At 42.3% G+C, this 22,973-nt stretch overlaps 2 protein-coding genes across 2 annotated transcripts; one reads left to right on the forward strand and one right to left on the reverse strand.

Moving 5' to 3' along the window:
* Nucleotides 1-4,103: 4,103 nt before the first annotated feature.
* On the reverse strand, nucleotides 4,104-7,549 carry LOC144700780 (Tetratricopeptide repeat (TPR)-like superfamily protein). The gene is made up of 2 exons (XM_078572304.1): nucleotides 7,288-7,549; nucleotides 4,104-5,429 (listed from the first exon to the last, which is right to left on the reverse strand). The coding sequence occupies exons 1-2, from the start codon at nucleotides 7,516-7,518 to the stop codon at nucleotides 4,179-4,181; spliced, it is 1,482 nt and encodes a 493-aa protein (XP_078428430.1). The 5' UTR covers nucleotides 7,519-7,549; the 3' UTR covers nucleotides 4,104-4,178.
* A 3,364-nt stretch (nucleotides 7,550-10,913) lies between these two features.
* Nucleotides 10,914-21,086, forward strand: LOC144700782 (kinetochore protein). Its single transcript, XM_078572310.1, has 8 exons — nucleotides 10,914-11,329; nucleotides 12,269-12,334; nucleotides 13,615-13,752; nucleotides 19,479-19,592; nucleotides 19,668-19,757; nucleotides 20,091-20,213; nucleotides 20,363-20,604; nucleotides 20,842-21,086. The coding sequence occupies exons 1-8, from the start codon at nucleotides 11,185-11,187 to the stop codon at nucleotides 20,857-20,859; spliced, it is 936 nt and encodes a 311-aa protein (XP_078428436.1). The 5' UTR covers nucleotides 10,914-11,184; the 3' UTR covers nucleotides 20,860-21,086.
* Nucleotides 21,087-22,973: the final 1,887 nt, after the last annotated feature.

Below are 22,973 nucleotides of genomic sequence, written 5' to 3' on the forward strand. Positions count from 1 at the left end.
ACCTGCGCTTTCGTGTCTCTCAGTGTGGTCAGCACTAGGTGTTTCCGAGCAGCGAGGCTTACACCCATTCGCATTAGTTCAACCAATACTTCGTAACCTTTAGCACTAATTTTGGAATAAGCCATCTTCCTATCAAGGTTAAGGAGTCAACTGAGCATCTCAGCGTCGGGATTGAATACCCGGATCGAATTAGAGTTCACGCCGCCCGCCCTGAACAAATAGGAGGCGTGGGCCACAGGTCGCACAAGCCACCGGGTCGCACGACAGAAGAACACCCAAGATAAAGATGCACACTAATAAAAAAAAAATGGTCTCCTATTAGGCATAGAGTTTTATTATGTGTGTTGAATTTCATTCCTAGATTATTCATCGCATTATGCAAAAACCAATACGACCCAATAGGAGAGATTTATGACATGTCTTCCCTCTAGCTTCTTTACCTTCTTGAAATATAATAAAGATTCAATGCGTAATTAAGAAATTACAATATATTTTCTATGATTAAAAAATAACTCATGAGATATTAATTTGTTTATATCCCATTTTTCTCATGAGATTTTTAAATATTCAAAAACATGTTATTCTGATATAAGGATAAATATCAGATTTTATATCCTTGGGCTTTAGTCTTGTGAAATTTTATTCTTCACACTTTGTGTGAATAAATTCATTTTTCCCGTCGAAGTTCTTTCCTATAATCACGTTCACTGAATATTTAATATAATTTTTCAGAATGTACTCAATTCTATCTGTTAATCTCCTCTCCTTTAGACAGAGGTTCAATAGTCATTCCCTAAATTTATGGGAAAGGCCTGATAAATCCCATTCAAATTATAATGATATTATTTTGCATAGGATGTATTGGCTCCTTTTTTTAGCTTCCCCTTCCACATCATCATCCATCTATTGGTGTCTTGAAAGGTTGATTTCCTATGAGATGTCATCATCATGCATTTTTTGTTTCAGTTCCACAGTATTTTGAATTTATCACTTACCAAAATTTCACCAGAATATATTGGTAAAAAAATATTCTGAATTTTAGTCTTGATTTATTTTTTAATAGGAATCTAAAAATGGTTATGGCACAAGGACCCAACGCAAGGGGTATAGGGGGGTGATGTCAATCTATTCATCCATGAGGGGGATTTATGAGGATATGTCTAGTATCTATATATTTCTTAGCCTTGATATTTTGGTTGGATTAAGGAAAGATATATCTGAAATTGCATTTAAATTGGAATAATTCTTTTGTTCCTCATGCAATTCTTAGTGAAAATTCTTTTCATAAAGTGTAACTCTTGAAGAAATAAAGTACTTGCTGGATATAGGATGAAAAAAATTACGAAAGACATATGAACATCCAAAAAAGATACATTCAATTCATATTTGAAAAAACTTCACCTAATGATTGTACACATTGATGTGTGTGCACATTCAAATCACAGAAGGAAAGATTAATTTTTTCTGTTCACATTGGTATAATCTTTCTCAGTAAGTCCAAAAATATGACATATTACTTATGGAATAATGTATCATATTATTAAAGTGAACCTCTTAATGATGCCTTTAAGCATTGTTTTTTCCCTAAATATGAAGTAAAATAATTATAATATTATCTACTAGATGCTCAATCTTCATATAAAATAGTGCACCTTGGTGTTGACTTCATCTCTGGTTGTTAGGGTTCCCCCAACCGATATCCATACGTCATCCGGTATCAGACAACCGATATCCGATATCCGGCAAAAAATGGGACGGTGCCGGATATCGGATATTGGACGATATCCGTCTCTGAGGGGTAGACGGATATCGGTAACGGATACCGTAGGTAGAGGGACGACAGATACCGGATGCCAGATATCGGTTTTTGATATCCGGATATCGGAACCGGTGGTCGGATATCGGAACCAGTATCGACAGTAACAAATACAATTTTCATATCAATTTATGACTTACGTACATTAGCATCGAATGGTTTTATTCTATTTTCGATCTCAGTTAATATATAGAGTGCAAAATTTTTATTTTCTTCCATATGGGATAACAGGATTCGAAGTTTAATGTAAACTCAGAATCTTGTTACCCAACATGGAAGAAATTGGAAATCTTTCTCTGTATATATTAAATGAATCTGACAATTCATTAAATGGTAAAATTATATTTTAATCTATACGCGCTATATTTAATGACCCTTATATTTGTTCGTTATTTAACATAATATCACAACGTCCAATAAATACAAGTGAAAAGTTCTATTTTCTTCCATATGGGATAAAGGGATTCTGAGTTTAACACCAAACCCGAATCTTGTTATCCCATATGGAAAAAATTGATAATATTTGGCTGTATATATTAAACAAGATGTATAATCAATCAGAAAGCTCTCTTATTACTCTCTTGCCCACGTTAAAACATTCTAATTGCTGAATATTTATCTGTTAAAAATATTTTTAAGTATACTTTCGATGTGGATATGGAAAACCGATATCCGCACCCGATATCCGATGTCGTCATCCTCCCCCCTGAGACCAAGACGGATGCAGACATCGAGACGGATATCGGTATCGGATATCGGCAATGTAGCAACTGATATCCGATATCTGGATATCAAAAAGAACATATACCGGAAAATGCCTTTCCGGTATCCGATACAGCATCTGTCCTGATACTGGCATCCGGTACCGGTATCGGGACGGGCGAACACTATTGGTAGTCCTTATCCGAACCTTTTGATGAATGTTTTCAATTTATTGATTATCCTGAAAATACTCTTTATAAATTGTCTAATTTAACTTTGGCTATGTCAAGATAAATTCCTACAAACTGTGTGCCATCATTAATTAACAAGTAAAATATTTTAAATCCCAGAACATTGATAAAAAGCAAAACCTCCCAACTACTTTGATCAAGACATTTATCAATAAAACACATTTATGTTTGACAGATTTTCATGGTTCTTGTTCCAGCTGTTTGACATCAAAACCACAAAACGACCAAGGAAACCATGTTTTTAAGAGTTCAAAAGATGGACATCCTACACAATCATGTATTAGTAAATATTTGTTTCCCTTTTTATACTCATTTCTTACATCTTGGACTTATATGTAGATAAAAACTAAGGACTCTATCCTCTAGGAAAACCATTTCATGTTCTTATTTTTCATGTCATTTTAACAGATGTTGGATTGCTTGACTCCATTAATCCTAGCATGCATTTGATAAATTCAACTTCACACGTTAAATCTTCCACTTAGTTTTTGTCATGATCATAAGTTGTCATTGCATTAAATATTGGTGTCTGAGCTCTTCAGTGACATGATATTGTTTCAACATATGGATGCCTCTGTTGCTGTGTAGGATTATGTGAAACTTCTGGCTATTATCCATTTATTTATTATTAATGTGTTTGTGGGTCTGACAAAAAAACCATGAGAGAGTCAATTTTTTTGTCTTCTTGAGTGAGAAACTTTCAAGTTGGCATTTGCACATTTCACTGAACTCAGTTGACTCTCCTCCAAAGTTAAACTGCGCATTCAACTCTGTTTTTTGTTTTAACCAAATATATAGTTAATTTGTTCAACTAAGAGTCACCAAGAACTGTGCATTAACATCTTTAATTTGTTCTTGCCACTCATTGAATCGTGGAAAATATCAAGAGCTTCTATTTGAATGAAACTTATTCATATTTCTTTCATATATACAGTTTTTTAACTTTCATGTTTATTAGGGGGATAAAAATAGAAAAATCCACAAATTACTGATTTTTATAGCAGTTGATTGAACTGTTTGGCAGTGCAGCGGGCCAATCATCATTAGATTAACAAAAACACTGTTGACTCAAGAAACGTCACTTTATTTTCTTGAATATACATTCACAATATAAGTTATAATCTTTGATCCCAAAATAATAGCCCCATCAGACAAAAACTCTTTTGAACTATCAGACAAAAACTCTTATGTCCACGAATTTGTCTAATCTCATCAAACAAAGTGTCAGGATCATATAAAGTTTTTTTTAAAAACTATCAAACTACCAATGTAGCCTTCACTCCCTATTTCCACCCACATCAAAAACTAATGAAAATTGTGGTAGAAAAGGATCATAAACAGAAAGTTATAATTTTGTACCATTAAACTACTTGCATGTTTCCAAGTTCATAAAGAACAAAGGAGAAGGGTCATTCTGGGCATACCACATCAAGCAGCTTCTTGGTGTCGTCGCCAACGTCAACACCTTCCATCTTCAGACGACGCCGCATCCCGGGGCTGGTCCTACCGGCAGCGGCATACACTCTGATAAGGGACTCTAATAACTCGGCCTCTAACGGCTGCCGCTGCTGTACCGATTCCACAATCTCAATCAGCTTCTCTGCATTATCCACATCCTTCTTCTCCTCAAAATGGGCCATCAACGACCGAACCGCCCATCCCGGTGGGACCCACTCCCTTCCCTGGCTACGGCCTTTCTTGACTGCCCGGTCAACGCACCAAAGCACCCGGTCCATCTCTCCCTTGCCCAGGTGGTAGTCCATGAATATCTCCCAGGACTTGGCATTCAGGCGGCCCCCCTTCGCCTTTGCTCGCTTCTTCAGTGCCACGGCGTCGTCGATCCTTCCCTTCTTGATGTAGCCCTTTAACAGGGCGTTGACGACGCGGATGTCGTATGTGCCGCAGCCGGACTCCCACTCCTTAAAACAGACCTCGGCAGCGGGGAAGTCGTCGAGGTTGACCAGCACCTGGATCATGTTCAAGTAGCTGATGTTGGCCATTTTACGACAGGCAAGCTTGAGGGATCGCCAGATGCGGTGGACCTCGACGAGGTTCCCCGTCCGTCCGTAGAGCGTGATAAGGAACTGGAAGGCGTGCAGGTCTCGGGTTCTATTCAGACTCTCCAGCTCCTTGAGTGCAGCCTCTGCTTTCTGGGTCAACCCGGCCTCCACGTATATCGAGGCCAGATTGCTATACGTCGTCCAGTCGGGGTCAACGCGGCCGTCTCTCTTCATCTCCTCCATCACCCTTTCTACGGCTGGAATATCTCCCATGGCGGCCAGAGCTCTCATCCAGACATTGTAGGTGTAGCAATCTGGCATTACGTCGGCGGCCTTCATCTCCTGGACGATGCCGGGTATCTTCTCGGGGTGATGTGTTTTGGTATGAAGAGTCATCAGACTGTTGTACGACATGGCGCTGGTGTTAAAATTCAGCTCCTTCATCTTCTCCATTAGTGCTTCCGCCTTGTCGGTCATGAGTTCCTTGCAGTAGCAGTTGAGTAGGGCACCGTATATGAGATGATTTTTCGATGTTTCTGGAAGGCTGGTAAAATATTCTTCGGCGGCGGATGTCCCTCTGGACTTTGCTATTAGGTCTAGATGTATGGCGTTGTCGCTCGGAGTTGGGTTCATGCCTCTTTTGGACATGACCTCTGAAAGCTGTCGAACAAGTGAAAAGGAAAAAAAATCAGGTGATCCAATTGGAAGTTAAAAGACTTGAAGGGAAATTAATTCTGAATTTTTCATCACGGCAGATTTATTAAAAAAAGGTTAATGAGGCTAATTAAAATGGAAATAACAAGGAAATGGAATGATATCATGTGAACACAGAATTGATATCAGAGACTGAGAATAAATACATTACCAGAATACATCACCGTATGTATTTATTATAATTTTCAGTTGTACTGAAAAATAAATATTTGCCCAATATAAATCAAACGGGATTTGGGGGCTTGAGATAAAAATGATCTCCAACGGCCTTAAGCAGCTCTATTTGAATCAGGATGCATACTATAAAAGTTACCTGGCGTACTTACACCCCATTACAATATGATGAGAAACAACATTCCAGAATTTTAACTCTAAAGAAACTGCTTATGATCCAAAACGGCAACAAGCGTGACTATACAAGACCCCTCGGTAGTATGCGGCAGGATAATGATAGGATCCTGTACCACCGAGGCTGTCTTAGGCATTTGGCCCATTAGCGACACTGGTCATCTGATGTTTAGTTTAGGCTGCTTCCTTTCTTCATAAATATTTGTGGCCCTCCCTTTAAAATGGAAGTCAAGAATTAAGGTAGATTGGCCTTTTGGAACACTAAATAGATCATCCCTGTCTCAGTCCCCTCCCTTGACTACCTAGTCTCCGACTATCTCCATCCCCCCAATTGTCAACCCCTCACCGCATCTTCAAGCCCTTAATTCTTGACTGCCTTCTTCCTTCAATCCCTGCCTTCTTCCTTCGACCCCTCTGATCATTCCCGTTCTACTATCTGACCCGGGGAACATCTACACTTCTCCTCCAGCCCCCTTCCCCGAAATGCGCTACATCAAGGATTGTATCAGATATTCATCTTCCTCCAATGAAATGGTCCCTTGAAAGTTGTTACGCAGTGCAGAGATATCTCAAACTGAATTTCATCCTTAAATTTTTAAAGTTAATCATAGTTTTAACAAGGACCAAATTAGATACAATTCTATCCTGGTTACACCAGTGGTCTGGCAGTACACTGTCTTAATCCATAGACTCGGGAATGAAGGGCACTACGAACGTTTTAATATGTTCCAAAATTAAGGAAACTTATTTAATCACTTAATACTTTCTTAGATACCCAAGTAGTTATCTTGACTCCTACTCATCTGTGTTATTCGCCAAAAAGATTGAAAGAGAATGAATAGCCAGCTCAGAAAAAATATCCTTTAGCACACTAAAACTCAATTCAATTTGAAAAAAAAAAGCTTTGTATGACATTTTCAACGTTTATAGGATGCAAATAATGCGATGTTTTGTAGTGATAAGAATTTCAAGTGCAAAAGATGATCCTGGACATTATATGTTCGTCGGAAGGAGAAAAATTAATGAAAAAAACCCGTTAAAAATCGCCAGAGCTCCTTGAGATCGGAAAAACAAGAGGAATTTCTCTACTATACATAAACACAACTTCACGAGAGCAGTTCGGGGGCGCTTTCGAAAAAAGTTCGATGGCAACCTAAAAACTCCTTTCAATGGAAAAAACATCGACAACAGCAGCACAGGCGCACTTTCAAAAGAATTCCCTCGGCATTAAACAGACTTTAAAATCTCCTCCTCAACGTTGATATCCTCAGTCTTAAGAATGTAAGCCAATTAACTTTTCTTGTAATTTAAAGATGTTAAAAAGGTGAGCCAAACCAATAGATCTAGTTCGAAAGAAGACAAAAATCCACAAAAAAATCACACGACCTTCTCGAGATCAAGAAAAAAAACAACCAGAATTCCTCTCCTCGGGAGCATAATCTTAAAAAAACCAAACCTTGAGAGCGGCACGGTGCCTACCGCGGCTTCTGAGCTTGCGGAGAGACAACCCGACTTCCCATTTGAAGACGCGCTTGCGGCTCTTGAGAAACGTGGCGAGCTCCTTCCTCACGCTTGCCTCCGAGCTCCCCTCCTTGAACAGCCTCCTGTAGAGAGCCTCTTCCAAGTACTTGCTCGACCGCCCCGCGATCTCCTTCGCTCTCCTCGCCGCCATTGCCGCCGTCGCCATCTCCCCTTCTTCCACTGCTACTCTCTCTCTCTCTTCTTAACTGCGCTGCCCAGAACCTATTTATAGGATCCCTTATCGGATCCTCATCGGACCCTTGTCGGAACGGATCCCCTGATATTGGGTTTCAGGACATATTTAACCCGTAGGGTTTGAAGCTCCCAGTCCGGTCCGTTCCAGTTCAATCTTGTTCAGTCCCGTCTGGTCGGGTTGACTAGTCAATGTCAAAGTCAAAGTTAAAGTAGAAATTTATGTTCGTAGTAGTGTTAATTATCCTTTACATCAAGCAGGTGCCTGTAGATGGTCAAATATATGGCGTCTACGCTGAGCTCAATAGAAACATCTCGTCAAGTTGGATTCAATACTTTTAGACATTTATAAAAAATATTAAATAATATACTTTCGGTTCTCGTTCCGCTTTGACCCTTGGACCTAAACCTGTTTGATAAACCGGTCCACCCTCAAGTCGAGGATCTACAGTCCACGGTCAAACCGTTGTCGGTCTTAAATGTCCAACCCTGTTTAACGTCACTGATGACGGCAAAGAGTCATCGTCGTCCCCGTCATTCATTCTTCCATGGTGCATAATTAGGGTTCGGCATGTTGGAGAACGAAGACGAGTGGTTGAGCATTCTTTCAGCCGTCTGTGTCATCGTCACATGTCGTTGACACAAACAATGTCAAGAGTGAAGGATGTTGATCGGTTGGCGTCAGTAGTCACTATGGTGGACTGGCAGTGGACAGTCTCGAGGGGGAAGTCTGCAGTAGCGCAGAGGGTGGACGCCGAGATGCTGGCGATGACAATCTTTACGTAACTTTCCGCTGGGCCGATGAGCATCAAAATCATGGCAGTACGACAGGCGATTAGCGCGGGTAGGCGTCCCGAGGTAGTTGTTGCTATAGTTCCGGAGCATTCCGAACGTGGACGAAGGACGGGACGGGATGAATTTCGTCCCGTCCTACGTCCAATGTTGGCTTAGGGACGAAGGACGGGACAGTTTTTAGTCCACCGACCTAAAAATCGTCCGGTCCAATAATCTCGGGACGGTTTTTCATCTCGTCCAGTCCTCCAGGGACGAATTTTCGTCCCGAAATTCGTCCCGGACGAAAAAACCCATTTTATATTTTTAATATATTAATATAGATTTTCTAAGTATTTTAAGGGAAATATGGAGGGAGAGAATGCAAATGGACATATGTACAATTAATTTTGGGGGGCGTCAGTTTGCACGCGTGAAAAAACACAAGGACCTTGATGCAAATTGGCATATTGAGGCCACGTGGCGAGATCTCAACCGTCGGGTGTGAATCTGGCGGAGACCTCCAGACAGACCTCCAGTTTTCGTCCACATCCATCCGTCCATCGTCCGAGACCTCCAGACGGACGGTTTTTTCATCCAACGGGACGCAAACTGTCCCGTCCGGCGGTCCCCGGGATGAATTTTTGTCCCAAAATTAGTCTGTATCCTCGTACAGGACGATTTTTTCGTTCCGGGATGAAAAAATCGTCCTGTGCGCGTCGCTGAACTATAGTTGTTGCTGCCGCAATCTGCCGTCGAGTAGTAGCATGAAGAGCAACAGGACCAGCGGAGAAGACGACAGTTGGTATGGAAAAACCGGTGCTCCGTCTGGTTTCAGTTTTAAGCAAAAATCTAAACCTATACCTGGAGTTTGGTATGGCCTCAATTCATCAAAGATTGGTTTCTGTTTGGTAAAACCTATATGTTCTGTCAGAGAAAGTCATAGTCTAGTCTCATAAAGTTTTAACTTTTGTATGATTGAGCATATAGAATATAATTGACATCTCAACAGACAAATATGATTCTTGGTCCAGTTAGATCAGCCGGACCGACTGTATTGTATGGTCAAATCAGCTTAAAATGGCAGACCAACAGTCTCCATTCGGTCCTGTCCGACCAGACTTCAGTCCAAAATGGGTCACACTACAAGAGTGACATCCACAACGTCATCGTGACGAAGGTCTGAAACATTGACGTTGACGTGGATGATGACTTGACGACTAAAATTAAGGGAAAAATGATGGTTTATTTCTGTCAACCATCCAGCATCCAATATTAGTCAACGGTGTCAGCAACATCAACAACGACCGACGATGTTGACATTGATGAGATGGGTTTTGTATCTATTTTTGGTTCCGGTCAGTTTCAGTCTTTGTATCCATTTCTGGCAAAAAACCTAAACCTATGGCTAGACTTTGGTACGGTCTCACTTACGTCAAAAATAGTTTGGTAAACCTATATATTTGGTCATAGGTAGCTGCTGAGAAAATCAATTCTTGCAGGTTGGGGAAGCAGGTGCCTAGTCTCTTAAAAACTATGTTGAGTATACATAATTTAATTAATATCTTAACAAATAAATATGATTATTGGTCCAATTAGATCAGCCGAATGATACGAGCGCAACTCATGCTTACTAGTATAAAAGGAAGAAGAAGAGAAATAGAAATATCACACATGCCACGTCAGACAACACACGAGAAGAAGAATAGGCGGGGACTCCACCTATTAATAAAGAAAGGAGTGTCGCTTCACGCCGCGACGATTACAGCAGGCTGGCTGAGCGGAGATCCTCCCTTTCAGAGGAAGACTGAGCGATTCGACTCGTCAGGCAAACCCAACGTCATCGGGACGAAGGCCCGAAACACTTCATTGACGTGGTTGACGACTAAAATTCAGGGAAAAATGAGGATTGATAACCGTCAACCATCCGACACCCAACATTAGCCAATGGTATCAGCAACGTCAACGTTGACCGATGACGTTAACGTTACGCGACGTGACTTCTGTCAAACCCGTTAACCAATGGCGCAAATGAAATCGTCGTAGGCATTCAAGTTTAAGAACGATGACGGTTTTGGATGACGAAATGGAATAGGAATTTAAAAATGGCGCGCAAACCGTCACTTTTCAAATTCTCTCTCTCTATCAAACTCTCTCTCTCTCCGAAACTCTTTTCTCTCTCTAAAATTTCTCTCTTTTTCTCTCGAAGGCTCAAACTCGTATTCTCTCTCCCAAACCGTTTCTCACTCAAACCTTCTCTCTCCGAAACTCTTTCTCTCTCCTTCAGTCTCTCTCTCCCAAACTCTTTCTCTCTCTTCAGTCTCTCTCTCCCACAAACTCTTTCTCTCTTCTTCAGTCTCTCTCTCCCAAACTCTTTCTATCTCCTTCAGTCTCTCTCTCCCACAAACTCTTTCTCTCTTCTTCAGTCTCTCTCTCCCAAACTCTTTCTATCTCCTTCAGTCTCTCTCTCTCCCAAACTCTTTCTCTCTTTCTCTCTCCTTCGGTCTCTCTCTCTCTCTCTCTCTCTCTCTCTCTCTCTCTCTCTCTCTCTCTCTCTCTCTCTCTCTCTCTCTCTCTCTCTCTTTCTCTCTCCTTCAGTCTCTTTTTCTCTCTCCCAAACTCTGTCTCTCAAACATACACTCGTTGAAAACTTGAAATTCTCCCTCTTACTCTCTCCCAAACTCCCCCTCTCAAACACACTCTTTGAAATTCTCTCTCTTACTCCCTCCAAAAGTCTCTCTCTAAAACACACTCTCTCAAACGGTCTCTTTCTCTCTCCCAAACTCTTTCTCCCTCAAACACAGTCTCCCTCTCTCTCTCTCTCAAACGATCTCTTTCTCTCTCTGCGATTCCGAACGAGGAGGAGAAGATGGAAGGGGCAATGGCGGATCTGCGCCGAGCCTGGGAACGCGACGCGCGCGCCCGCCGCCAGAACGTCGAACAATCCGCCGCCGCCTTCCGCCGAGTTCTGCAAGCGACATGGACCAGAGCGGAAGAGAACATCGACCACGGAGGTCTTTACGAGTTTCTCGATGCTTGTGTTCGAACAATGTTTTGTTTTTTTTTCTGATCTTGGCGTTTCCGGAGATGCGAGTAGGATCTCGGATCGGAAACTAGGTAGTTCTTTTTCTGTTCTTATCGGAATTAGGGCGACTGCAAGGTCTTTGAGTTCGATTTCGGATGGGGAATTATGTTGCGTTTTGAAGAGAATTGAATTCACTTTTTGTGTGGTTAAACCGTTTGCTGTAGTTTTTTCTGGATTTCGTGAACATTAGAAAATATTGCGTTCCTTTTTTGTTCTTGACGGAATTAGGGCGAGTGCAAGGTTTTTCAGTTTGATTTCGGATGGGGATTTATGATGCATTTTGATGCGAATTGAATTCATTTTACTGGTTACGCCATTTGCACTATTTTTTTTGGATTCGTGAACATCGGAAAATAGGGTGTTCATTTTCTGTTCTTGACGGAATTAAGGCTTTGTGCTTGATTTCGGATGGGTTCATGTGATGGGCTTTTGAAAAAGATTGAATTCATTGTTAGTTTTTAATCGTCCGCAGTAGATTTTGGGATTCATGGACGTCGGAGACTAGGATGTTGCTTTTTTGTTCTTGACGAATATAAGGTGAATGCGTGCTCTTTCTATTTGATTCCGGATGGGTTCATGTGATGCACTTAGAAGAGTATTGAATTCGTTGTTTACGGTTTTTTATTTCTTTGATTTTTTTTTCAAAAAAAATATTGTTAGGGTTTTTAACCGTCAGCTGTAGTTTTATGAATTCGTGGATAGATCAACCTTGTATTCTTCAATAATAATATGATCTTGATCCTATTCTTTTTCATTACATCTTTTGGAGCATTGATTAACTTTCTAGATTTGTTTTCCTGTCATTTATACTGGGAAGGGGAGGGGGTTCTGTTGATTATTCTGAATGTCTCTTCGCTTTTGATTGCAGAAAAACTTGTGAACACCAAAATGTGCTTGAAAGAATTAGAGGAGGATTTGAGGGAAGCCTTAGTTGGTTCGTATTATTTTCCTTTTTTCTCATTTTAAGATTTTTTGCCAACTTAATTCTTTTCAAAGGGGGAAGAACTTACCGGAGAAATCTCTCACACTAAAATAACAATGCAATTTTTCTAGGCCTAAATTTTATTCTCTTTAGTGTTTTTGTTCTTGCATTTTTTTCCGTTACTACTCGAGTCTTCACCCGGAACTTTTTGTTCATGAGGTTGTTATGACGTGTCTTCTAGTCTGAGGACGATTGCTGTTACTTTCCATTACTTTATCCTTGGATTGCAGTATACATTTTCATTTTAATATGATTCATCAGCATCCCATCAATTTTACACAAATTCCAAATATAAATCATTTTTTCTTTAAAAGAAAATGTAAATCATTTTGTTTGGATTTATAATCAGAGTCATCCATGCCTTATAAGTTGCTTGCACCGTATAAAAACATAGATGAATACTCATAAACAATCTAATGTGCTGGGTACCTGATACGATGCTCTACCCCAAAGGGTATCTTTGGAAGTTTAGCCCACTAGGGGCATTTTAGTCATTTCATATTTAGGGTAGATTGCTTCCTTTTCTTATAAATATGTGTAGCCCTCCCTTGAGGAGGGCAGTCAAGACTTATGGTAAGACCGGCCTCTTGGCTCACTATCTCGATCCTCCTTGTCCCGGTCCCGTCCCCTTGACCGTCCAGCGATCCACTATCCCCGTGATCGTCTCACCGGATCTTCAGCCAGCTCCCCTCCAATACAATCCCTACCCTTGCCGTTCAGTTCTCTTCTAGTCTCCGATGATCCCCGTCCCCGCGATCGTCAACCCTTCACCATGTCATCATGTGGCTCGTCCCTGGTCAATCACTGCCCCTTCTGTTCGAACCCTCCTATCATTCCTGTTTCGACTCTCCTACCCTGGGAACATCTACCTCGTCTCGCTCTCTACCCTCCTTCCGATACGAACCTATATCAAGGTTCTTATCAGTACCCTCCAAAACTACATTTTCCAATCGCCATGAAGTAATCTCTTGAAGGCACTATTGATCAAACTGAAATAGATCAGATTTTATCTTGCCACAATCTTGAGTGCGGAAATCATTCAAATTTACTGTGTCTTATTCTGTTTGTCATTTAAAGAAATGAAGTGTAACTATGAAGTCCTCTCTATAACAGGTCTGTTGATGTCCTGTGCTTTATGGAATAAACATTGTAGAGTATGGAATATGAGGCAATGACTTACACTCATAGGCTTTTGATCTTGTTTTGTATGTTGACGTAATTTTTATTTTAAGTGAAAAGCCGCAAAGACGCAAAGAACACAACAATCTCTGCATCCCTGTCTGCCGCCAAAGTTCAAACGGAAGATTTCAGGAAAACACTGGAGGCATATAAGTCAAAGAGAGCAGAATATGAATCAATAATATCATCCGGTATTCTTCTTTGCTGACTCTTACCTTATAAGTCTAAAATATTTTAATAATCCAGTTTTACTAGTTCAAAGTTTAACATCCTCAAGATTATTCTTTTATTTGGGATCAGAATTTAGTGATATTTATTTGAAACTATTTTTCTATCTTGACTTCTCTGAAACTGGGTCTGTTTTAATTCTCTCGGTAATCCTTGTTAAATTACTTTGGAAGGCTCTTCTACTCTTTATTTTGTTGTTATTTTCTGTCAACTGATTTCATGTTACATGTTTTAATGTCGCTGAAGATAAATCATCCACTACAGAGCATTGAATGAAATATTTAAAATAGTTCAATAAAACCTTAAAGATCTCGGTTTGTCAGTTAAGAGCCTCAGTCTAGCACGATTATAAAGTAACTGTTTCATTCTTTCAGAAAAAAATCAAGTAGCTGTTTCAACTTGAGAAAAACCATCTGATCGGATTTACCAAAACCCGTTGAAGCTTCTGTTGGTGTAAACAAGAAAAGAACAATTCTTGATAGCAAATGAAAGAGATTACAGGGTTTTATAGGAAGCCCTAATGGGCTGACTAGAGAGGGCCCTTAATGGGCTAACAAGAGAGAGAAAATAAAGACATGTAATACTCAGATCAACACTCCCCCTCAAGCTGGAGCGTGGATGTTATCCACACCCAGCTTGGAACAGAGCTCCTCAAACCTAGGGGCATGAAGCCCTTTGGTGAAGATATCTGCATGCTGTTCAGCGGACGGAACATAAGGCGTGCAAAAATCTCCCGATTCAAGCTTCTCTTTGATGAAATGGCGATCTATCTCGATGTGCTTTGTACGGTCATGCTGAACGGGGTCATGAGCAATGCTAATCGCCGATTTGTTGTCGCAGAACAGCTGGACAGGAGAGGGAACTGGACACCGTAGCTCACGAAGAAGCTGGGTAATCCAAAGTGCTTCACACAGACCATGCGCAAGGGCACGGAACTCCGCTTCAGCACTCGATCGAGACCACTTTCGCTTCTTGCTCCTCCAAGTAATCAGATTGCCGCCCAAGAAGGTGCAATACCCAGATGTGGACCGACGATCAACCACAGAGCCGGCATAATCTGCATCGGTGTAGACTTCAAGACGCAGGCCGGTATGGCGATTTAAACAATAATCCACGGCCAATGGTGCCCTTCAGGAAACGGAGGAGACGATGAGCAGCATGAAAATGGCTCATGTGAGGAGTCTGCATGAACTGACTCAGAACACCCACTGAATATGCAATGTCCGGGCGAGTGTGGGTGAGATAAAGCAGTTTTCCCACAAGTCTTCTATATGGGCCAGGCTCAGCAAGCTCCTCATCCGCATCGGCACCAAGTCGATGGTTCGCATCAATCGGTGTCAAGCAGGCTTGGCGCCCTCCTTTCCAAGCTCACAGAGAAGGTCCACCGTATACTTTCTCTGACAAATAAAGATCCGCTGGAAGAATAGGCCATCTCTATGCCAAGAAAGTACCTCAACGGGCCAAGATGGCGAATAGCAAATTCGACGAGAGATACATAGCCAGCTCAGTAATGGTCGTCGTATCATCACCCGTAATAATGATGTCATCCACGTACACAAGAAGAATAGCGACTCCCCCTGACGTGGAATGGCGGTAGAAAAGGGTGTGATCACCATTACACTGACGGTATCCACGACGCTGCATGGCCGTCGTGAAACGACCAAACCAGGCACGAGGAGATTGCTTCAAGCCATATAATGCTTTCTTCAGGCGACAGACAACAGACTGCGGAGACGATGGCACTAAGGAAGTGTAGCCAGGAGGTAATGCCATGTAGATCTCCTCAGTCAACTCTCCATGCAGAAAAGCATTCTTCACATCATATTGTTGCAAAATCCAGCCCCGATCCGCAGCAAGGGCCAATAAGATCCGCACAATATTCAGCTTGGCGACGGGAGCAAAGGTCTCCTGATAATCAATGTCATGTTTCTGAGTGAACCCTTGTGCCACAACCCGGGCTTTGTGGCGTTCAATAGAACCGTCAGAATTATGCTTCACAGCATACACCCAACGGCTACCCACGAGATGCTTCCCGGCCGGTAGAGGAACCAGATCCCACGTTTCATTGTGAGCAAGAGCCTGAAGTTCTTCCGCCATGGCCTGACGCCAATGCGGAAATGAAAGGGCAATGTCCACCGTCTTGGGAAGGGAAGTGGCATCAAGGGAGGTGAGAAGGGCATGATAAGAGGGTGAGAGGCGATGAGAGGAGATAGATTCCGCCAACGGATAGAGGGGAGAGGAACGGGAAGAGGGCAGCACGGCTAATGAGGAGGTGGCAGGGAGGGGTGGAGGTTGAGGGAGACGGGGCAGCAGGAGACGAAGAAGGAAGCCGAGGCTTGCGACGAGCAAGGGTAATACCATAGCGTTTTTCAGGCGGGCAGCGACGGATAGGGAGCGGAGGAATCGAAGAAGGTGCAGCAGAAGGGTCGAGCGCAGGAGCAGATACTGGAGGAGGCTCCACAGGAGGGACTGAGACGGCGGCCGGAGGCGGGTCGGGAGGCACAATTGCTGGAGGAGCAACAGGCGGAGACACGTCGGGCGGGGCCGGTGAAGAGGGACGAGGGACGAGGATGAGGAATTCGAGTGGATCGGAGGGAGATGGGGACGATGAGGGTTCAGGAGAGGAGGAGGAATAGTAGGGAAGCAATTCATCAAACGTGGCATCTTTGGTGACGACGAACCGATGAGAGGGTGGATGATAGCATAAATAGCCTTTTTGGGTGGAAGAATCGCCAACAAACACACACTTGATAGCACGGGGATCCAGTTTATCACGACCAAGTTGGTGGTTGGGCGCATAGCATACACATCCAAATACACGAGGAGTAAGATGAGTTCGGAGAGAGAGAGAGTTGGAAAGGAATGCTGAAGACGGTCAATGGGAGTGGAGTAGTCAAGCACTCGAGATGGAAGGCGATTAAGAAGATGGATGGCGGTGGAGACGGCTTCCCCCCAAAAATACTTGGGCACATGCATATGGAAGAGAAGGCTCCGAGTCATTTCAAAGATGTGACGGAATTTTCGTTCGGCAACGCCATTTTGCTGTGGTGTATAGGGACAAGAAGTTTCATGGATAATGCCTTTGTCTTGGAAGAAGGTGCTTAACGTGGTGTTAACGTAGTCTTTAGCATTGTCGGAGCGGAAGCGACGAATGGATATAGAGAATTGAATTTGGATAAGGGAGTAAAATTGAGGAATGACACGAGATATTTCCGATTTGTTCTTCAAGAAATATGCCCACGTGAATCGAGTAGCGTCGTCAATAAAGATGCATAACCACCGAGAACCGGAAGTACTATGAATAGGGGAAGGCCCCCACACATCGGTGTGAATAAGGGAGAATGGGGTCGAAGAATGAGAAGACGAGATAGGATACGTGGTAAGATGATGTTTGGCAATTCGACAAGCAGTACAAACAAAACGGTCCACAAAATGGCCTTGAAAGAGTTTAGGAAAGAGACGATAAAGAGTAGCAAAAGAAGGATGGCCGGGTTCAGTCCCATAAGAAACTGGAAAACCCGAAGTTGAAGAGTATATTGGCGGTCCACCGAATGGGGGTCGGGCGGCATGTAGTAGTCAATTTCATTCCACAACGAAATGAGCTCCGTACTGTACTCCATGATAGACAGGTCCCCTTGACGCAGGTTAGCGGCCCGATGTACCAATTCCTACAGAGTCGCAATGTTGTGCTTCTTGGAGTGGCTCTCAAGTGCTGCTTCCCAGACCACCCGAGCCGACTCTAGAGACATGAATTCACCTTTAACACTAGGTGAAATATTGTCCAAGAGCCAACGATGAACTACCCCCTCAACGTCCAGCCAGTCATAATACTTGGGATCGGTCCGGGAAGGTCCGTCTTCTAGAAGATGGCGCATGAGACACCCTTTTAAAGTTATCTGGACGTACTGGCGCCATTGCAGGAGATTGAATCCAGTAAACATACCATCCGGAGGCATCCGAGGCAAAGAGGATGGTCCAGAGGAGGACGACCAATTCCCGGGCTCGAGAGGCACCGCAGATGCATGTGGCGTAGATACCGGCGTCGAGTCTGGCGTAACAGTAGAGGTCTGGGCTTCAACCGGGTTCGTCATGATGAAAGCAGAGTAGACCACAGTCAGAAGGCGCCGGAACGACGAGAAGCCGGGACGGCGAGCGCCGGGACGTCGGTCGCCGGGGCGGCGCGAGCCGGGGCTGCGCGAGCCGGGAGGGCGCGAGCCGGGCGGCGCGAGCCGACGGCGGGCGCCAGAGCGGAAGACGCTGGGACGGCGGACGTCAGAACGGCGAGCGCCTGGGAGGCCCGGAGCGAGACGGCGAGAGACCGGAGCGCGAGATCAGGCGGTCGTGAGAACCGCCGAAGATCGGAGCGCAAGGTCGAGCCCAGGAAACCCAGATTAGGGTTAGGGTTAGGGCTCTGATACCATGTAAACAAGAAAAGAACAATTCTTGATAGCAAATGAAAGAGATTACAGGGTTTTATAGGAAGCCCTAATGGGCTGACTAGAGAGGGCCCTTAATGGGCTAACAAGAGAGAGAAAATAAAGACATGTAATACTCAGATCAACAGTTGGTATTACTCTCCTAGAATAAATTCAATGGCCACGATTGACGTGACAGTGCTATCTTTTAACTGATAGGGTCTTCACTTATCAGTTGGGTGAGAATGTAAGAGAACTATTTATCAGATTCTTTGAAAAAACTCATTATCATCTTGTTTGATCAGTTGGACGTCTTTGCGAAAAGGCATGATTTTTGTTGTCTGGAAAAATTGTAAATTAGCTAAGCCTTGGATGAAGTTTCCCTAAAATATTGAGAAGTGAGTGATATGTCCCAATTGTATCAAGGTAATATCGAAAACCAGATTTGTTGCAATGTGGATAGGTGATAAGTGTCTATTAAGGACTTATCAATCTAAGAAGAGGAAAGCCCAAGTCCAAGACACCACACGCGCGGATAAACCACACGTGTGAGGGTTTGAAATAAGGCGGGAAAAAGCAGCTCGGGCAAAAGAAGCATCGAGGGTATAAATAAGGAGGAAGGGGAAGAAGTTGGGCATTGAGATTAAAATACAAGAAAGCTGCTGCCAGGAGATCCTCCCAGAGTTTGGTCGTCGTCCGATCCGGTCGGCGGCGCTACATCCACTCGACGGATTCGCTTCTACCTGATCCGGCCATATCCCTCACACTTCTGCTGTTTCTTCACAAGTTCTTCAAGCCTTCTCCAAGTTCTTTCTTGTGTTCTTGTTTCCGTGGAACTCAAGATAATTTCGGTATTCTTGTTGGTTATTGGAAATTTAACGTTCTCTGTGCAAACATTATTGAGAAATAGCTGCGTTATATTGTTAGATCCACAGTATCCTAACAATTTTGGTATCAGAGCCTTTTCGATTCTTGGAAATAATGGCAGAAATGAATTTCTCAGTACCAAATCAGTTGGGCCATTTTTTGAAATAGGTAATTTGCTAATTTTATGGTATGTTTTATGTCTATTAATAATACTTCATCCTTAATGACGACTAAGAGACTGAAAAGGGGGTCTCTAAGAAGGGGGTTTTGGATGGTGACTTGCGTTGTTGCCTTTTTTTCCTTTGTATAATGTAAGATGGATTATAAGGTAACAGTTATTTCGTTTCCTAGTTCATCAATTTTCGTTCCCCAGTTTGCTAATATTTATTGTCTTCCCATCCTGTAAGCTATGGAAGAGCTGAATCGAGATAACTCAAAAGATGATGATGATATTGAAGCAACAGAAGAAGGCATTTTATGGTACAAAAAGGTTCTTGGCTTTAGAATAGAAGGAGGAGAAGGTACATCGACATGGGCCCACTAAATATTAACCTCTGCTTGTGTAGTCTCTCTGATATTTTTCCTCTATCGCTCAGGGGTCAAATTTGTTTTTGATAAAATTGACTCTGAAGACCCAGATATGGAGTACACATTCACCATCCGGCTCAACAACGATACTTACACGAGTGAGTGGATAAAATATTCGTAGACCTCTTATTAACCATGCTTTCTGTTGGACATGCTATGAAAATAATATTAACCTTGGATAAGTCTTCATTGGGGAATGATCTTCGAAGGAAAAAGATATATTGTGTATAGAGAGAGGTAGAGAGAAATAACAATGGTGACAGGCCCAGATTGGTGCCCCAACCCTCTCCTGGAGGATCTCCCACCCGATTCAACAACTTCTAGTCTACCCGCCTTTTTTAACAAGATAATACATCAAAACTAAAATGATGGAAATGCAGAGATAAAGGGTTGGGGATCCTTGCAGAATGTTATTATTTTCCTTTGTTTAGTGTTGCAGTGCTGCCCAACTGTGCCAGATGTCAAGGTTCTGCTCGATGAGGTGAATCAAACCAATGGGTTGTACAAGTTTGTGAGAGCCATGAGAAAGAAATTTCAAGAGGCTGCTAAAAATGGTATTCTCTTCCCTTGTATTAGTTCCTTCACCTCAATATTTGTTTTCTTCCATGTGCTTCTCGTGTTAAATTTTACTTTGAGATGCTGTCTAACCACAAATTTTCTCTGTTAAATATTTGTTCTTACCATCTCTGTCACAATTTTCAAGGAATTCTGTGGAAAATTTCTGACTCGGCCCGCCCAGAAATGTCTGTCGTGTCAGTCTCGTCTCCTCCTCTTGCCTCGGCTGATGATAGCAAAAGTGAGACTTCAAGCTTACATATCAACTCCGAGGTTGCATCACCCCATAAAGAACGTAGTTCTGTAAAGGAAGCTAAACGAAGCTCTTCTAATAGACGGACCAGTCAATCAAAACTTAATGAAGCTCTTCGCCGTTCTCCACGTCGAAAGGTGACTGGCTTTGTTGCCATTTTTTTCTTTGTTTTGTGTAAGATGGATTATCGATTATCAATATATGCCAATTTCATGAATTTATTTATAATTTATATATTTTGAAAACTATTTCCGTTGTTGAATCAATGGTAAAAAATTATTGCAGAGAACGTCTACAATATTTTGCTGTCTTGTTACCGCTTATAAATCTGAGTTCTTATTTTGGCCTATCATTGTGTTATCTTATTCTTTCAGGCCAACCAGTTGCTTTAGCATCATCCTAAATTTCTATGCGGTGCTACCTGTTCTTTCTTTGTAAGTGAATCACTTTCTTCTTTTTTATATGGTTGCTGTTCTTGTAATTATGTTAGTCAGTGAGGCCTGAACTTGTGATGTTTTATTTTCTTTTGTTTTTTGTAACTGAGTGGCTTAAAAAGAGACTCACTCAGCAGCCATGTGGCTTTATTAAGTTAGAAATGACATGTACATACTTTGGTGTCCTTTTGTTGGCCTTCAGCTTAAACTTAAACTGGTTTTAAACCGATTTTATCGTGGCATGAAAATAGCTTTCCTTTGGTGAAAACCCTGATATAAGAAGAGTTAGTATAGCTGTACTACTAGATAGAGGATTCCACTGCCAAAATCTGGCGAGGTTCAACATTTTGTTTGTATTCTTTCATAATCTCACTTCAAATGGGATTATTGATTTCTAAAACATTTTTATGAGCATGTGAATATCTCATCTCTACAGGAGATTTAATTACAGGGGCATTTTGGAATAAAAGGTATTCCTAGTGGATTCACATAATCAGAACCTGGTTTTTTGCATATGAGCAGTATGAATCTGATATGCTCCTCTGGAGAATGAAGTCAAAAACAAATCTGAGCCAAGAACTCCATGAATTTCTGAAAAGAAGAATTCAAAGATGAGAAGGGAATAGCGAGAGAAGAAGAGTAACAAAAGATTGATAGAACGGCTAGCAAGAGCTAGCCAGATCGGTGTAGTCTCCCTCTAGATTGGGAGGGTCTCCTGAGCTCCAGTCCCTGGTCATTCTAGCAACTGACTCCAAGATAACCTTTTGTCTATTCCCAGTATATTTTCCTCATATTTATAGGCAAATGCTCCTACCCATCAACCCTTCTTTTCTCATATGCTGTTTGAGTTGGCATGTTATGTATAGCACTCATTTGGTACTGTTGGGGAAGGTTCGTGTCAGAATCTTGTAGCCACTTTGTGAAATCTACCGATTAGGGTTGGACAATCCGACCAGATTAACATATTTAGTTGATCAAAAAATGTTGATCTATGATCGAATATTCGGATTAGATCGGACTAATTTAAATCAGGCGAATCACATCCACCGATTTGATCTGATGTGGTCTTTGAGTGGCTCAAGATAATCAGATTTAGGATACTGGGTATTTGATACAATTTTGATTAATCGATTTGATCGAAGGAACGGAGTCACCTGAGCTACGCAACGGGGCATGTAGTGCTTTAAGCCCTATTTCTTGCGGCACACCCCCCAACTCGCACTCCCCGACGGAGAGGGGGTGAAGAGGGGACGGGTAAAGCGGAATGCCCAAAGTTTTCTACTCTGACAATCTGGGGTTGAACAACGTGGATTTATTCATTAGTAAGGCCGAAGTTAATGGGGGTACAGTTCTAAAAAGGTTAAAGACCTAAAGCTCGAGGACGGATATTGAATAAAATGACCGACCTGTCATATCACAATTGTGTGCCAGTGGGAACTTTTTTTAATAACCACGAGAATCGCAAGCAAATGAATGGGCCCGGGGCACGGCAAATGGAACAGTTCATTCAAATGCTGTTCTTGAAGAATCTGGCGATTGCTTCGCACCTGACTGTGATCTCGCAAGTTCTTTCATAACGTTAAATGCTCTTGCTTGTAAACTCGCGCCTCATTCATAGTTCTGCACCTAAGCACCTCTATCGCGTCAGTATTTTGTTTTGTGGAGCCGTCTTAGTGCTTTCCATAATGCAAATCCCTCTTTTTGTGCTCCTACGTGAAGAAGAAAATGCGAATCCTTCCCTTGGGAATTCTACTCTCCTGAAAGTTACTCATTATGTGTTACAGATGCCAGCTCATCCACAAGGGAAGAAATAGCCTTTTTTCTCACCATTTATTCCAGTTCATCTGTAATACCTTGCTGCAAAATCTCCCTCTTTCTCTCATCCATCCATCCATCCATTCCACTTTCTATTTATCCATCCATACACCTTTCTATCCATCCGTCTGCCTGCCAATCCAACTATCTACTTTTATATCCATCCATCCATCCACATATATCCCTGCCAGTTTTGATACTCTATCCTGGAGCTTGGGGTTCCCAACCAATATTGAATTACTTCAACTGGCAGGCGT

The sequence above is a fragment of the Wolffia australiana genome, chromosome 3, assembly GCF_029677425.1.
Source record: "Wolffia australiana isolate 7733 chromosome 3, ASM2967742v1".
Taxonomy (NCBI): domain Eukaryota; kingdom Viridiplantae; phylum Streptophyta; class Magnoliopsida; order Alismatales; family Araceae; genus Wolffia; species Wolffia australiana.

Coding starts and splice junctions, on each gene's coding strand:
- LOC144700780 (XM_078572304.1), bottom strand. CDS start 7,518: ATGGCGACGGCGGCAATGGCGGCGAGGAGAGCGAAGGAGATCGCGGGG. Junction 5,430..7,287: donor GGCACCGTGCCGCTCTCAAG/GTTTGGTTTTTT, acceptor CTTGTTCGACAG/CTTTCAGAGGTCATGTCCAA.
- LOC144700782 (XM_078572310.1), top strand. CDS start 11,185: ATGGAAGGGGCAATGGCGGATCTGCGCCGAGCCTGGGAACGCGACGCG. Junction 11,330..12,268: donor AGAGAACATCGACCACGGAG/GTCTTTACGAGT, acceptor TTTTGATTGCAG/AAAAACTTGTGAACACCAAA. Junction 13,753..19,478: donor TGAATCAATAATATCATCCG/GTATTCTTCTTT, acceptor CCATCCTGTAAG/CTATGGAAGAGCTGAATCGA.